The sequence below is a fragment of the Daktulosphaira vitifoliae genome, unplaced genomic scaffold, assembly GCF_025091365.1.
Source record: "Daktulosphaira vitifoliae isolate Bord-2020 unplaced genomic scaffold, ASM2509136v1 Scaffold_4, whole genome shotgun sequence".
NCBI lineage: Eukaryota > Metazoa > Arthropoda > Insecta > Hemiptera > Phylloxeridae > Daktulosphaira > Daktulosphaira vitifoliae.
This window is the reverse complement of record NW_026099575.1, coordinates 9265336-9282607: the sequence shown is the minus strand read 5'-3', so window position 1 is coordinate 9282607 and position 17272 is coordinate 9265336. Positions and strand designations below refer to the sequence as shown.

The window sequence follows — 17272 nt, the reverse complement described above, 5'->3', positions numbered from 1 at the left end:
ATATAATAAAAATTGATCACTTGTGGCTAATTAATTAAGTAAAATTAAAACTATATTAAAAATATTATTAATTTAAAAAAACTAAAAAATATTAAAAATATTAAACTCAAAAGCCAAAAAAAAATTAATGAAAAGTCGCGGATACGTATTTTGGAAACAATGTTACCATTATCAACGCTAAACACATACTCAGTATGTGTTTACATAATAAATAAAATACGTATCCGCGACTTTTCATTAATTTTTTGTGGCTTTGAGTTTAATATTTTTAATATTTTTTAAATTAATAATATTTTTAATATAGTTTTAATTTTACTTAATTAATTAGCCACAAGTGATAAATTTTCATTATATAGACTTAAAATATTGTTTTTATAATTTTTTTGTGAGAGCACTAATTTACGGGTTAATTTCTAAAAACTAAAAAACTACTCTTTTTAGCCAATTTTCAATCCCAAGTCAGGACGAGTTAAACTTATCTGATCAGCCTGAATTTTTTTGTAGTTATTTTTTATATGTACAGTATGATCAAAATCTGGTAAGACACTTATTTTCTCAGAAACTATTGAGAATTTAAAATTTTTGTAAAAAGAAAAATTAAGTTTATAAAACTCTACAATAATATGAAGTTAAATAAATTTTTTTTTTATCCCTGAAATATTTTTAAAAAACTTATTATTTTAAGGGTACTTGATTGACTAGCTGTAAAAAATCACTGTATAATATAATGTAACTGAAAATTTATCCAATTAACTAATTAAAACAAATCATTTAATTAACTAACTAAAATAATGTATTTAAATAAATAAATTATTGATTTTGATCGAATATCCGTTAAAATAAAAAACATAGCCGAGTAGACCGTTCCCACTTATCGCGTATTTGGACAAATATTTATAATCTCTTTGATTCGTGTCACAGATAACCGACGGGAAAATGATCGATGAACGAATGCCAAACACTACTAGTGATGGGAATTTCGGATCAATCGAACGATCCGGATCGTTCAAATGACCCGTTCATATAACTCGTTCTTTCGTTCATTTCTTACGATCGGTCACGGTTCTTATCAATTACTCCTTACTATGGTTTTCCTGAACGAGTCGTTCAAATTCGCATTTTCACCATGTAACATTACCGTAACATCAGAATTTTTACTGATAATACACTTGTATAATCGGGTTATATATTATTTTTTCAAATACAAATTACTTGAAATAACATAATATGCTGTTATACACGAATATTTTTGTATAGAATAAAAACAAATAATTTATACTAGCGGATGAGTTGCGGTACATAAATCCATAGAATTTGTTTCTATAATAAGCGAAATCATTTAAATTATTTGTTTTCATAAGTGAGTTTTATAGAGAAATTAATTCACCTAAATCAGATATTACAATTTACAGCAGCTATGACCAGATTATAAAAGAGTGAGGTGGTTTAATACCTCTCACAACAATTATATTAGTCTAATAGTCAATTTTTGTCCTAGTTGCTAAATTCAATAATTCATAGACCTATTTTCGCTTATAAATAATTATATGAATGTAATATTTATGAAATAAATAGCTATATATTGATAATCAAAATTGTTCTTCAAATGAACAATATAGTAGGATACTTGAAATAATCTAACTGTATTAAACCTGCATGATTATGTTAGTAGAAACATGTCACAACTTTGAAAATTTAGTCTGCAGACCTGCAATAAAAATATTTTTATCACAAACCAAATAGTGTTGCTTTTAAACTCTCATTGGCAATAAGTATTTTTTTATTTAATTCATGAAAAAATACTTTTATTATCTATTCAATCTTGAGAAATTGTTATTTAATAAAACAAATTAATTTTCCGAATGATAAAAATAAAAACAAAATCAAAATCATCACAACTTAAAAACTGATTTCCAAATTGTTCAACGATTCAGTCGTTTTTAATATATTAGATTATAGTTCAGAAAATAATGGTAATAGAAATGTAAATAGAAATTTTACCTGAGGTGGCAATTCATTCGTTTAATATGTTCAGATATATGTATCTGATTATTATTATTTTGTTAATCATGTTTAACATACACTCTAAAATGTATTGCTTGTGCCAGAGAGAACGAGAAAAACTACATAGCCCAACGTAACGGAATAAAAATCCGACTAACCTAGATAGACCGATTATAATTATAATTTTAAATTTATTTCCTTTAATTTATCACAAAATACTTTTTGAAATTAGGCTGTATTATTCAAACCTAAAAGAACGCGGTACAACTACTACACATAATTAATGACAAAATGTTTAATAGTGTAAAAACGCTAACAGAAAAAATTAAATCATTCTAATTTGTTTAAAGAAAAGTTTCATGTGAAAAATATAATACGTTTCTCATATGTTTTTCTTATCTGATCAAATTCTTCATTTTCCTAACAAAAAATTTATAATTTCATCTTATTCGATTTTATATTACATATTAATACTTTCAACGCGTGTGGTAAGAATATTTTATTATTTTCTTCTTGTATTTTATTAATAAATTACTATAGTAAGAAATATACTCCGTTGTATACTTAAATGGATATACATACATTGTGTAAATGAAAATATTTTTAAAGTATTATAAATCATATAGAGACTTGGGCGTTAATAGAAATAATGTATTTTATTTTCTTAAATTATACAATATTATACTGAAAGATATTCTGTCAATGTTTGTTGTATTTCTATTAAGTCAAATTTCCTATTAATCATACTTTTAAAATGTCAGTTATTTTTGTTAACATTGAAACATTTTTCTTTCGTAATAAAAAAATATAATGGTATCTGACAGTGATTAAAATCACTATAAAAAAAAAACTATAAAATACTTATGAAATAAAAAGATTAAAACATTAACTTAACAATATTATCTTCTGCCGAGTGATTATGTTAATACTCATCTCGTGCATGAGAGGCCTTTCCACGGCTCTAAAATAATCAAACATTGCAAAAATATTAATTATATAAGTAAACAGTTAAATCCTCCATTAACACCATCATAAAAAACCCACAAAAGGGGGGTCGCGTTATAAAGTTAAAAATATGAAAAAGAATTTTTTTTACAAAAATAGTATTTTTGTAAAAATGACAGCTACATGAAATCTACTATAGTAAGATTTGGTAGATACTATTTAGTGTCAGTTAGAGTGGCCATTAATTATGAACTTTTAAAATTCTATAGTGCCAACCCCTAGAATTGTTCGATTACCCCAAGAGAGTTAAAAATGATACCCTAAGGGTAGTGTTTTTGTCTATCTAAAAACATTAATTGTTATAAAAAATTTTATAAATACAAAATTTTCCAAAATATATATAAATAATATAAAAATATAAACAATAAAAAAATAATTTTATCTTGGCAAAATATAAATAAAAAAAATCATTAAATCATCTTATTTACTTATTATTAATATTAGCGATTTAATTAAATTATTTTTTCTATTCAGAGTCCATATTTTTTTATTCATTAAATTACTAATTAAGACAGTAATATGCCTACAAGAGTTATATAAAATTTCTTCTCTAATTGCATTATAATATTGCTCTATTCCATTGAACTAATTTAAAAAAACCCAACACAGGGGGGTCGTGGCATAGTGGTGACGTGGCATAGTTGGATCAAGTATAATGATATCTGACAGTGATTAAAATCACTATCAATAAAAAACGCTTCGATGCAAATCTTTAGATAGTGTTTAATTTTAAACAAATTGGTGTTTTATTCCAAACACTTTTCAATAAGTTATATCATTACACAGTTAAAAATGTAAAAAATAAAATCGAGAATTTTCACACAAAAATAGCATTCGCTAGCCATTTTCACCATAAAGACAAGTCCAAAGGTCAAAATTATTCCATGATAAAGTATATTACATTAGCTTTAATTTAAGATATATATAAAAGTGTCAGATTTTTCGGAACATTTTCAAAAGATGAGTTGAAAAAGTTAATTTTTTGTGAAAAAGTTGTCCTTTTAAATCCTCCCCTGTGGGCAGGTTAATTGTCAGATTTACAAAAAATATATACCAAATGATAGATTAAACCATCAAGCATCTATAAAAAAAAAAAAATTATATTCATATGTTCATTTTTGAAAAAGTTACGGCAGTTTTTAGTAAAAAAAATTGAAAAAATTTCGAAAATTAGCGATTTTTAAATTTGTAATTTTTTTGGAGGTTCCCCCCATTTACGGGGAACGAGGGAAATTTTTTCAATTTTGTAGGGTAATGTCTTCGACTAGATACGATTTGTGATCTTTTGACGTATCGTTGAAAAAAATCCGTTCGGTGAGAACTGAGAAAAAGTGGTAACAGACATAAAAAAAACCGATTATAATAAAACTGTATCACTCAAATTTCAATTAATCCACAAAATATCACCATTTAAGTATTCGACCTTCAGCCGAATTTTAGCTGATTGAAAAAAAAAATCTGTTAAAATTATACCGGTCCTCAAAAATTTATATTATACTTTTATTTTAGTTACTAAGTAATAAGAAAATTTTTCGTTGAAACATCTCGTTAGTTACAAAGATTAAAATGCAACCATTTATAGCTAACTTATCAAGAATATACTTAATTTGTATGTAGTTTTATATAGACATAAATGATCTTATAAATTCACATTGAAAATCCCAATATGAGAAGAGTTGACGCTTGGGGCAAAATGATACCATTGGATTTCAAAAATTTAAATGTTTGCAAATTTTTTTGGAAGTACTTTAAAATATATTAACCAAACAATGACAAATTTTCCAAAAATAATTAAAATGAACAGATATATTTGTTTTAAATCACATATGTATCTTTTTTGTAAGATAAATATAAAGTTGTTTTACGACATTTAGTTTTAACTTGGGTGTAATTAAACATATGATTTTTTTTTTTTTATTGAAATATCTAAAGAAAAACATGATGAATAAAAAGTATCTGAAATTTCAAGTCTTATTCGAATTAGTGATGACATAATAACGCATCGCTGTGTATTACACGGAGACCCGCGACCGGCGCTACCTTTGCCAACTCTATTATGTGTACATGTAATGTAGATTACACGTACATAAACAAGTCTATTTAAAATATGTCGATTATCCAACAATTAATATCTCAGTTCAATAATTAATTATTTGTATAGAATTGTTGAAAAATACGTACTGCGTGGTAATATATCCTGACATGTGGAAAATACCACCCACTTTTAAAATAAATTGCAAATATTTTAAATTAATTAGTGAAAAATTATACTTTTATTATTTATTGAATCTTGAGAAATTGCAATTTGATAAAAAAAAATAATTTTCCGATTGATAAAAATAAAAACATAAACAAAACTCATCACAATTTAAAAACTGATTTCCAAATTTCCAAAAACGATTCAATCGTTTTTAATATATTAGTTTATAGCTCAGAAAATAATGGTAATAAAGAATTAAATATTTTACGATTTTCTCAAGTATGCTAAGTTTGCTACAAATTAAGTTATTAATCATTTTTGAAATACCCACAATTTTTCGTATAAATATACATATATATTTTATGCGCTTTTATTAATTGCCATTAAGTGTAACTGTCAACTTATTGTTCGTTTTGTTTATCTAGTAGCCTTATAATCTTGTGTTAATATATAAAAAGTTGTTTAACTAAACTTAGTATTTCATATATTTAATTTTATTTGATTGTCTTAGAACAATAATTCGAAAATTATTTATTTTATGCATTTTAATAACTGTTAAAATTATTAAAATATTTTTAATTGTAAGTACTGAAATAAAATAGTTTATTTTATAGTTAAATTTTCTATCCAGCGTATGGTTATTTAATTTACCTTTTATGCAGTCTACTAATAAAAATATACAATATAATTTGGTTATTTAAACATGGCCAAAATTTAAATTAGTAGTAATAATTTATAGAAGTCAGTAGTTCTATAAAGTCTGAGCTGGGACCCCCCCAAAACGGCCCCGGCCGTTTCCTCTCCCTAGGTTGACGGCCTGTGTAAACAGCCGAGGAGATATGGTGAAAGGCATAGTACCCCCACCCACATGATGTAGGTTTACCCAGTCCTAGGTGGACGGGCGGTGTAAACGGTCGGGGGGATATGATGAACGACAATTATTAACTATTATCAGTAAATAATGTTTTGGACACATATTATAAGGTATATACTGTTCATACTCGATAATGTATATAGTCATACATATAGTAAGACAATCGCTAATAAGTCTACTCTATTCACTTTGTACAGCTAGGTGATGTTATCGTAGGTACTTATGGTACGTCATAAGTATAATATACTTAAATGTTTCATGTGTAATACATATACTATACATGCAAATAGATGCTTTAGTATATTTATCTTTGTTGATCGAATTGATCTAACCCGATCGTGATCGATAGAGATAGACTGATAATATATGATGATATATATATGGATTACGTACTACGTTACATATAAGAACTAAATAAATTATCACAGGGACATATATTTCCAAATAATATGCACTTTCCTATACCACTTGAGTATTTTCACATTAATATGTCTATAATCACCTGTTTATACGTATAATTATTCACTTAGAGAAGTTGAGATCTCTAGTTTCTTTTTTTTTTCTGATGGTACTATTGCATATGCCTTGTAATATAAGAAAAAGTATTTTCATACATGAAAATCATATATGGGAATTTACATTTTTATAAAGTGTTTATGTTAAGAAAATTGCTATATTAATAATTCTTAAATAATGTGACTATTAAGAAAATATTGTTATACTACCTGTTACTATTAATAATGTAATCAAGTTTTAAAAAATGTTTAACTTTGACGGGACTCATAGAAAGTATTAATTTTACTATGATGTGTTTGTTGCTTATTTGCCTAAAAATTCATATATAATTACTGAATAATGAATGTGACATGGATCATTGTATATATAACGTTATACATGTGAGAGGGTAAAGTATTAGCTATGAACATGTATAGATCATTAAGTATAGTTTTTAATATAAATACCCTATCTATATACCTATATATATATACCTATATCTCAACACCTCGAAATGTATGATTTTTTTTTTTATTTGTAACGCTCTATGCTGAACAAGTACGCATACAAACTATCATTTATTCAACTAACCAGCGTATTCAATCAAAAAAAAAAAAAAAAAAAAAAATGAATACGATCGAAAATTTGTACGAGAAATGTATTAAGGATTACAGTGCCACGAGTGAGCACAATAAATTGATAATAGTATTCTTCATTTATCGTTAACATATATTTTATATGTAAAAATAGAAGATTACAATTTTAAATATTGTAATTGTGAAACCAATAAATGTTATCAACATAGGGCATTATTAAGAGATGAATACTATACCGGACAATATATCAACATTTGGGCCTATGTAGTGGTCAAATATTTCGTTAATAATGCAGAGTATGAAAAATATGATGCAATTACTAACGATTTAATTGAACGTATATCGGTCGATCTGGAGATTTATTTACGAAAATTGTATTAAAAGCTATTCACCGTAAAGTCTGATTATGGGCATAAACGTTGGCTTGAAGGTAATAAAATTATTAGTAATACTTTTGATAATAAAATTAAAAACTAAAAGTTATTGGACTAGACTAATTTTTTTTTTTTTTTATAAAGGTTGAAAATTATGTTTACTTAGCTTATTTATAGGTAGCAGTCAAAAGTTGAGGAGTGGATTTAAAAATCGTCGTATGATAGATCTTGTTTGCATGTACAACTTAATTGTATCACGTAAACAAGATGAATGTTAGCATTAGCATTGAAACTGGTTTTAATTTGACGATTCATATTAGCCAATATAGATTCATAGTAAGATTATGATTATGAATATAAAACATAGGTTTAACTGAGCTTAACTCGACTCATACATACATAATGGGATTTAGATCTACATATTATTATATGCCTTGTAATATAAGACTAGGTATTTTTATTAAAGAAAATCAAATATTGATATTTACATTATTATAAAGTGATTTTGTTAAGAAATTGGTATATTAATAATTGTCAAGTAATGTGACTATTAAGAAAATATTGTTATACTACCTGTTACTAATAATAATGTAATTGAGTTTTTTTCAAAAATATTTGACTTCGACGTGATGCCTAGAAGATATTAATTATGCTGTGATGCGTTTGTTGTTTATTTACCTAAAAATTCATATACAGAGTGTTCAGTAAGTCATTGTTTGTAACAATGAGAAGAATAGAAACCCGTTTCCTGACTTACTGAACACCCTGTATAATTACTGAACGGGTCATAGATTATTGTAAAATAACATTAAACATGTGAGAGGGTGAAGTATTGGCTATGCACAGGTATAGATCATTAAGTACAGTTTTTAATATAAATACCATATCTCACCACCTCGATATGAATCATTTGTTTACTTGTAACACTTTATGCTGAACAAGTACGCATGTAAACTGACATTCAATCAATTAAACTGTATATTTAATCACAAACAAAAAAAAAAAAAAAAAAATGAGTACGATAAAAAATTTGTACGAGAAATGTATTAAGGATTTCAATGTCACAAGTGAGTAAAATAAATTGGTAATAGTAATCAATATAAATCGTTAACATATATTTTAAATGTAAAAATAGGAGATTACAATTTTAAATATTGTAATTGTGAAACCAATAAATGTTATCAACATAGGGTATTATTAAGAGATGCCTACCATACACGCCGATATATCGACATTTGGGCCGATGTAGTGATCAGTTATTTCGTTAATAATGCTGAATATGAAAAATATGATGTGATTATTAATGAATTAATTGAACGCTCATCGGTCGATCTGGAGATTTATTTGCGTGAATTGTATGAAAGATTATTTATCACGAAATCTGATTATGGGCATCAACGTTGGCTTAACGGTAGAAAATTTATTAGTAATACTTTTAATAATAATAAAATTAAAACTAAAAGTTATTGGACTAGACTAATTTTTTTTATAAAGGTTGAAAATTATGTTTACTTAGATTATTTTAATTGCACGGAAAGATTGAGCTTATTTACAGGTAACAGTCAGAAGTTGAGGAGAGAATTTAAACATCGTCGTGCGATAGATCTTGTTTGTGTGTACAACTTAATTGTATCACATAAACAAGATGAATGTACAATGCCTATCGTTAATTTTAATTCGGATGGCGAGACTGTAGATGAGTATTCAGAGTGGTATATATAATTTGTAAATATTAATAAGTTTGTATTATTTTAAGTTAATTATTTTTCATAATTTGTATATAATATTAATAATACTTTAATGCTATCATAATTAGCAATTGTTTCTAGTGTTATGCATGTGACATGATGATGTACGGGAACAGGTATAGATCTTTAAACATAGTTTTTTTTTTTTTTTCATATACATATTTCAATTTTACATCCTGAAATTTAACATTTTTACACGTGATAATGAATACTGTACAAGTATGTGCGGACAAATCCTCCATACAAATGCCTTATTATTTAACCGATACATGTATAGACGTCTTTATTTTAATAATAGTTAATATTATTTTTTAATATCATTATAATAATTCTGTTGCAGTGATTGATATTTCAAAGCAGAACGGTACAATTACATTCCCGTCTTTTGACTTACGTATTGAGATTGAAGCATCAACCACGTTCCCCGCTAATACGGCTGTATATGCTCTAATAATTTCATACAATGTATTTACTTATACACCTTTTGACGGAACTGTCCGTATATTTTAACATTTTTTACATAAACATGTAAACATTTATTATTAACCTTGTAATTATTATTATTATTATGAAATAAATATACTATATAAAAAAAAAAATTAATCATTTCATCATTGTTTGATTGTTGAATTTTAGAGACCGACCATNATTTTAGATTATAAGTTTATTATAAGAAACTAGTACAATATATAAAGTTATTGTTTATAAATTATTAATGTAAGTTAATTTTCTGTTATGATTGGGTTTCTGCCATTGTGAAGTCCATGGACTATAACTATTTTCTCGGGTATACACTGTTGTATTGAAAAATGTTGGTCCATCATTTTCATCGCACATTTCTTCTTCTTTTTCCTAAAACATAATTATATATTTAATAACAATAAAGGTTATGAAAATCTATGTTCATTATACTCACATTAATTTGAAGCGTACCCTCGGACCATGACGACCCAACGATCAACTATTACATTGTACGCTAAATTCTTCAGCTCGCTTATGTAATTACTGTCACTNTATTTTAACATTTTTTACATAAACATGTAAACATTTATTATTCACCTTGTAATTATTATTATTATTATGAAATAAATATACTATATAAAAAAAAAAATTAATCATTTCATCATTGTTTGATTGTTGAATTTTAGAGACCGACCATCTACCGTCGGCGTATTGTATAATTCGGTCTATTTGACGGCTTAATAGTAAACATGTTTTTATTTTTCTTGATATTGCACTGTTAATAGTACACTGTTAGTCCATAAGTCTATTAATGTTTCCGTTATTCAATAACACTCGACACCCATCCACTATTCTGGATTCTAATACTAAATGCATGGTATCACGGTACAATACTTTGGTTATATTAAAATCGACATTTTGGTATAACATAATGTTCTCTCCTTTTACCGGAGGTGATTGTAGAAATAATGTTATTTCATCCCTCATGCCGTAAATAATATTTAAACAATCTGCTGACATACTAATATATCGTGAAGGAGTAATAATGCATACCGTAACATTGAAGTCATCCTTTGGATTCAGGCCCACTTGCAAAAATTTTCTGTCGCTGAATGCAATAGTGTAACTGCTAGAGTCAATCATCTCGGCTGGCGGTGTTGGTGTGATATAAATGTAGCGCTGTTTTCTTACAGGTTCGACAGCCATATTATTCATAGAGTAGAGTATTCTTTTTAGAGCTGATGGTTTTTGATGACACTGTGACTTTATCAACGATTTCATGCTCATTTATGCGGAAAAATCACATATTTTCATAGGGGGGTCAACAAATCATAGATCACATATCCCCGTAAACTAACCCATTCCTTCACCACTTAAGTAATTTCACTTTAATATCATAATAATTAATTTTACACTCTCGATTTCTAAATATTTGTATACAAATATATGTAATAGATTATGTGTATACATGTTTTATACAAAAACGATTACACATTAATGTCTATTAACAAACGCGGTAGTGTTACTGAATAATCAAAAAAGAATTTGATAAAATATTATTTCAAAAGTATAAATATTTTCTCTTTAATTAAAAAATGATGAGTTTTATCATCGCCTCTCCTTCTATGTAGGGGTAAACCGCTGATTTACTGTTTTAATACATACGTTAGTCAAGGAACTCTCTATGAACAATACACGTCATAGTGGGATTTCGTGGGATTAACAGCCGCCGTCGCCGCTTGANGTTTCGTGGGATTAATAGCCGCCGTCGCCGCTTGATTACACCTTTCACTTTTTTGCATTCAAATATTTTCATATAATTCTAAAATTATGAAATTTTTAAAATACCTCTAATTTTCTGTAATATATCAAGATATACTATATGTTGTTCCATCTACCTAGGTATACTATGCATATACCAAGGTAACTTGTACCATGATATAACGAAATGATATCTAGGAACGAGAAACATCGACCTTTCACCATATCCCCCCGGCCGTTTACACCGCCCGTCAACCTATGACAGGGTAAACACACATCATATATTTGGGTGAGGTGACTATGCCGTTCATCATATCCCCCCGGCCGTTTACACCGCCTGTCCACCTATGACTGGGTAAACCTACATCATGTGGGTGGGTGAGGGGACTATGTCGTTCATCATATCCCCCCGACCGTTTACACCGCCCGTCCACCTTGGACTGGGTAAACCTACATCATGTGGGTGGGGGTACTATGCCTTTCACCATATCTCCTCGGCTGTTTACACAGGGCGTCAACCTAGGGAGAGGAAACGGCCGGGGCCGTTTTGGGGGGGTCCCAGCTCAGACTTTATAGAACTACTGATGTCCTTACTAAAGTAGACTGATATCAAATATTTTTTTAATTAATACTTTTTAAAATTATTATATAATAATTAATTTTATTGTAAATATTTATTTTTGAATTTACAAAAACTCATTTAATTGACATTTTTAATTTTTTACACTATTCCTTTTCATTTATTAAAACAAAAAACTGATTTTAGTTAGAACATTGGCGTTCTGTCATTAGCACTTTAGGGCAATCATATATAAAATGAGTAGAAATTTAAGATACTTTTCATGAAAAATTTTATGTACATCAAACCATATATCATTTCTGCTTGTTTGAATTTCTTCACGTTACATTCAGAGCACTGGGTAGAAATCACATAGCGTCAACACCTGCCTCGGGCCTAATCCTAAGAATACAATATAATATACTAAATAAAATACTATATCACTTATATTTTTATAATTATTCTTGTCTATTGTAAAATAATAAATTTAAATGTAAGGAAAAAAGTGCAACTAAAAAACAAATTCTGAATACTACACTCATAACACATAACACACGACTTGTCATCAATGACTATATTAATATAATATAATTTTGTGTGAAGGTAGCCAAATATATTGATATCAGCAAAGTAGAAAAAATATTTTACTAAATATTTATTTTTAGCCCCGATTCTGTTATAATGTCCTTTGCTCGTGCCTCCGTGGTCCAACAATCTTGGTAACTGACCGGAATCGTTTTAAGTAATATCTAAAGGTCAATTTTGTGGGTTTTCACCCACAAATCGTAATGAATACCGGATTGAGTCAGGAGATTTTCTAGCTGCTCCAGAAACTCCCTCGGATCCTCCTCATATTTTCCCGTGAATTCGGGAGACGGAGGTCGTATAACAGGCGGATTATTTTACGGTACAGTCGCCATATGTGTATGTGAGCGGGTTGATGAAGACGGTGACGCGAATGTGTTCGGCCCGAAATGTCCCGTGTGTTGTGGGCGTACGTCTAAAAGAAAGACTGCTTTGTGTGTGCTCGCTCGAGGTAGTGATGGTGACGCACACGGGTCTGGACGGCGGCTAATCGTTGAAGGTTACGCGCTCTTCGATCTCCGTCAAACGTTGTTGTAATGCCGCGTCGTTTTGGGTCTTGCTGCTCCGCCCGAACGTTGTGCGGTTTGGTGTTCCGACAAGTGCGCGTAATCATACGATTTGTTTCTACTCTACTATTTGTCCTCTGGGCGGTAGTGAACGGATTTCGTATAGACCATACGTTGTTCGTGTCGCGGCTTATGAGAAGACCGGATCTCCTGCATAATGCGAGACAGTGCTCTCTCTACTTCGGACATGGGCGCATCCATACGTGTGTTAAGAGATAAATCACATAAACTTTGCCTTAACGCGTCTATCTCCTCCGTTGCGTGGTATATTTAACGCGCCGTATACAAGCCATCTGTATACGCTGCGTTCACACTGCCGCACAGTGGAATGAAACGCCGATTTAGGCGGCCAAAAGTATCATTTTTTAAAAGTCACTTAAATTTTTTTTTTTTAGCAAAACACATTAATATCATACTTAAGGGTTTTAATACAAATTTTCAAGGGCATAAGTTGATTTAGTGAAGATGTAGAGCTATTTTAATGTTATACTTCTAAAATTTTTCCGTATTTTCAGTTATTTTGAGATTATTTTTGTACATTTTTTTTTATGCCTTAAAACATAATTTAAAATTAAAAAATTTTTTTATTCCTATTAAAAAAGATATCCTTTTTCAAATGAAAAAGAAAAAAAGATTTTTTTTTATTTTTGTGGAATTAAACATATTTATACTAAAAAAAAATCGAAATATTTCGTTTTTTTCTCTAGTTTGCTCGTTTAAAGAGATTAACTAAAAATTACGCAAAATTACACGTTAATCCATACATGTGGCTTGTAGAGCAAGTCATTAGCTATACTATGAAAAAAAAAAATTTTGCGCTCGATAATATTTGAACTGTACATACTGCATTTACCTAGAATAAACGANTCCTCATACCATGACTAAACAATCTAAGTCTATTTTCTGTCATCTTATCCACGATTGATTAACCATACTTCCTCTTATATGCTCGTTCCTTATCCTATCTTCTCTAGTCACTCCACTCATCCAACTAAGCATTCTCATCTCTGCTACACTTATTCTCTGCTCTACTTTCTTATCAACCGCCCAACACTATGAACCATACATCATAGCTGGCCTCACAATTTCATACTGAATTTGAAAATTATAATTAGTTTTTATTCATATATTATATTTTAAAATCAAAGTACTACTAATCAGAATATAATTAAAGAAATAATAGTTGATGTTGCTTTTGGAATAATCCACCAATTTCTCTAAATGAAACACTATCTACAGATTTGCATCGAAGCGTTTCTTATGATAGTGATTTTAATCACTGTCAGATATCATAATACTTGATCCAACTATGCCACGTCACCACTGTGCCGCGACCCCCCTGTGCTGGGTTTTTTCTTATATGCTGTTCATTTTTAGTTACTATTGTAATTGACAAAAATGATACAATACTTAATATAAAAAGGGGTTATTTTGTATATTTTTATTCATTACAAATGGTATAAAATATGAATTCTGTACACTCATATTTACTAATTTATTTCATAAGTCTATCCTGGGCCGTATACGACTTAATNATAAGTCTATCCTGGGCCGTATACGGCTTTACATTGCTCACTGGATAACGTTCGGCGTCATTGTTCGGCTTAAGTCCAGGTTTATACGCATTCTTCCATGTATAATTCTTTTCATATCTATTGCCGACGTCTTTGGGTTTCAAAATTTCAGCATTCCAAATCTGAGTGTTTAGACTTTTTTTAGATGTTGAATATATCAATACGAGTTCATTTTTGTCAATACACGCCTTAAAAAATATAAGTATAAATAACAATGCTATGTACACATATTTTTCACTTACGATGTTAAATACTTCTTTCTTTTTGATAACATTGGTAAGGATATTCATCGAGGACTTGTCGAAAAATTCTCCATTTATTCCTTGAAGTTTAACGCGATACTCTTCGGGCTGTTCACGATTCTTGTCATTTACTTTGGTAACTGTTAAATTTTGCATGTAGTCATAATACCTTATGACAATTTGATCTCCTATCTCTAACGGCCCCATAATTATGCTCAATATTATCGCAACTGAATTTGATGGGTGTTTTCGGAAATAGACTTGCAAATGACGCGTTGATTTCAAGATTTTTGAATTTTGATTTCGACTCGACTGAGACTAATAGACTAGTTTGGCTTCCACAAGAGCTTGTATGTTCTTCGTTCGCTGGTTAGACTAAAAGTCCCAATGCATTTTCAGTTTACTAGCTCTTTTATACTAATTTTTTTCCGTTTTTTTTGGCCAACAACAAATAACGTTGCTAAACAAATTTTATTATTTCAAAAATAAATATGTTATTTTACGATCACCATAATAGATTGCTTTCAGCCAATAATTAATTTATATTTTTTCCAGTTATACAAAATGAAAAAATTTGATTTAGTAACATTATTTTGTCGTTGGCCAAAAAGTCTTGTTTACTTTTTATTTAAGCCAATTAATATAACAAAATATTTTTAATGATTGGCTAATAATTATTAAATTTGTTAAATAAATGATTAGAGAGAAAGAGTTATAAAAAATCCCAGCACAGGGGGGTCGCGGCAAAGTGGTGACGTGGTATAGTTGGATCAAATATCTGAAATTTCCATGCAAATCTTTAGATAGTGTTGAAAATTTNTGTCGTTGGCCAAAAAGTCTTGTTTACTTTTTATTTAAGCCAGTTAATATAACAAAATAAAAAAAAGCTACATGATTTGCTATTTCCTTATTAATATCCTGATTTCAAAAAAGTATGTCGAATGATAAAGGGATATAAATATTATTTCTCGTAAAAAAATGTATTTATATAACATACACTTTTCAATAAGTTAAAGCACTATATAGTTAAAAATGTAAAAAATAAAATTGAGAATTTTCACACAAAAGTCAGAAATTTTTTTTTCCATAATAAAGTACATTACGTTAGCTTTAATTTAAGATATATATAAAAGTGTCAGACCTTCCGGAACATTTTCAAAAGTTAAGTTGAAATAGTTAATTTTTTGTAAAAAAGATACCATTTTGAAACCCTTCCTGTGGGCTGGTAAAGGGTTAGATTTATGAAAAAAATATACCAAATGATAGGTAAAGATACCAAGCATCTATGAAAAATAAAGTTACATTGATATGTTCATTTTTAAAAAGTTATGGCAGTTTATAGTAAAAAAAATTGAAAAAATGTCGAAAATTAGCAATTTTTAAATTTGTAATTTTTTTGGAGGTTTTCCCCATTTACGGGAATTAAGGGAAATTTTTTCAATTTTTGAGGGTAATGTCTTCGACTAGATGCGATTTGTGATATTTTGACGTATCGTTGAAAGAAATCCGTTCGGTGAGATTTGAGAAAAAGTGGTAACAGACAAAAAAAAACACATCATAGTAAAACCAATAGCTTCTCAGTTTCGCATCGAAGCTAAAAATAAAACAATGTTCGTGTTTAGACGTCGTACAGTCCACACGTTAATTGTCACGCGCTCCGCTTTTATCAGCTCTCGATAGCGTGTGTATTGTATCGAATTGTTATCGCTTCCAGCGCTCGTCGCGGTATTTGTACCGTCGGGTAATGTATAATTGTATAATTTACCTAAATATAAGACTCGCCGCGATCGGGACTAACGCCTTATCGCAATATACGCTTTATTGACCAACACGCGATACCTCACTACGGTCCTAATCAGTGCCGTTACCTATAAAATGCCTAATAATACAAATAATAAAACTGTATCTCCACTCATTATCCAAAAGTCACGCATACAGAGCGTGTCAAATGATTCATCAGCTTTTTCATCAGAAACCAACTCCAACGACGATTGGAAAACTCAAAATAATCATAAACGTCAGTACTCACCTAATCAATCCCCGAAATTAACTAAACAATTCGTAACGCCAAATCGCTTTTCTCTATTCAGTCCACCAAACAATGATCAAAACAATGACTATTCTGAAAACAAACGAACCCTAAGAAAACGACCCTAATAGAGACATTCTAGAACACTCAGAGAGTAAACCTCCTCCACCAATCTTTATTAATTTAGTAAATGACTTC

The 17272-nt window shown here is 29.0% G+C and overlaps 2 protein-coding genes across 2 annotated transcripts in view; both read left to right on the top strand.

Moving 5' to 3' along the window:
* Positions 1 to 8142: 8142 nt before the first annotated feature.
* On the top strand, positions 8143 to 9841 carry LOC126905251 (uncharacterized). The gene is made up of 3 exons (XM_050684781.1): positions 8143 to 8615; positions 8684 to 8959; positions 9637 to 9841. The coding sequence occupies exons 1-3, from the start codon at positions 8561 to 8563 to the stop codon at positions 9804 to 9806; spliced, it is 501 nt and encodes a 166-aa protein (XP_050540738.1). The 5' UTR covers positions 8143 to 8560; the 3' UTR covers positions 9807 to 9841.
* Positions 9842 to 16920: 7079 nt separating this feature from the next.
* LOC126904918 (uncharacterized) overlaps positions 16921 to 17272 on the top strand; it is a 995-nt gene continuing 643 nt past the window's right edge. Inside the window, exon 1 of the mRNA XM_050684323.1 lies at positions 16921 to 17062. Coding sequence (XP_050540280.1) covers positions 16921 to 17062 — 142 coding nt within the window. The remainder of the gene's footprint in view (positions 17063 to 17272) is intronic.

Excerpts from the sequence above, each read along its gene's own strand:
- LOC126905251 (XM_050684781.1), top strand. The coding sequence starts at position 8,561 with ATGAGTACGATAAAAAATTTGTACGAGAAATGTATTAAGGATTTCAAT. Across the intron at positions 8,616-8,683 it reads TAAGGATTTCAATGTCACAA|GAGATTACAATTTTAAATAT; the intron begins GTGAGTAAAATA and ends ATGTAAAAATAG. Across the intron at positions 8,960-9,636 it reads GCATCAACGTTGGCTTAACG|TGATTGATATTTCAAAGCAG; the intron begins GTAGAAAATTTA and ends ATTCTGTTGCAG.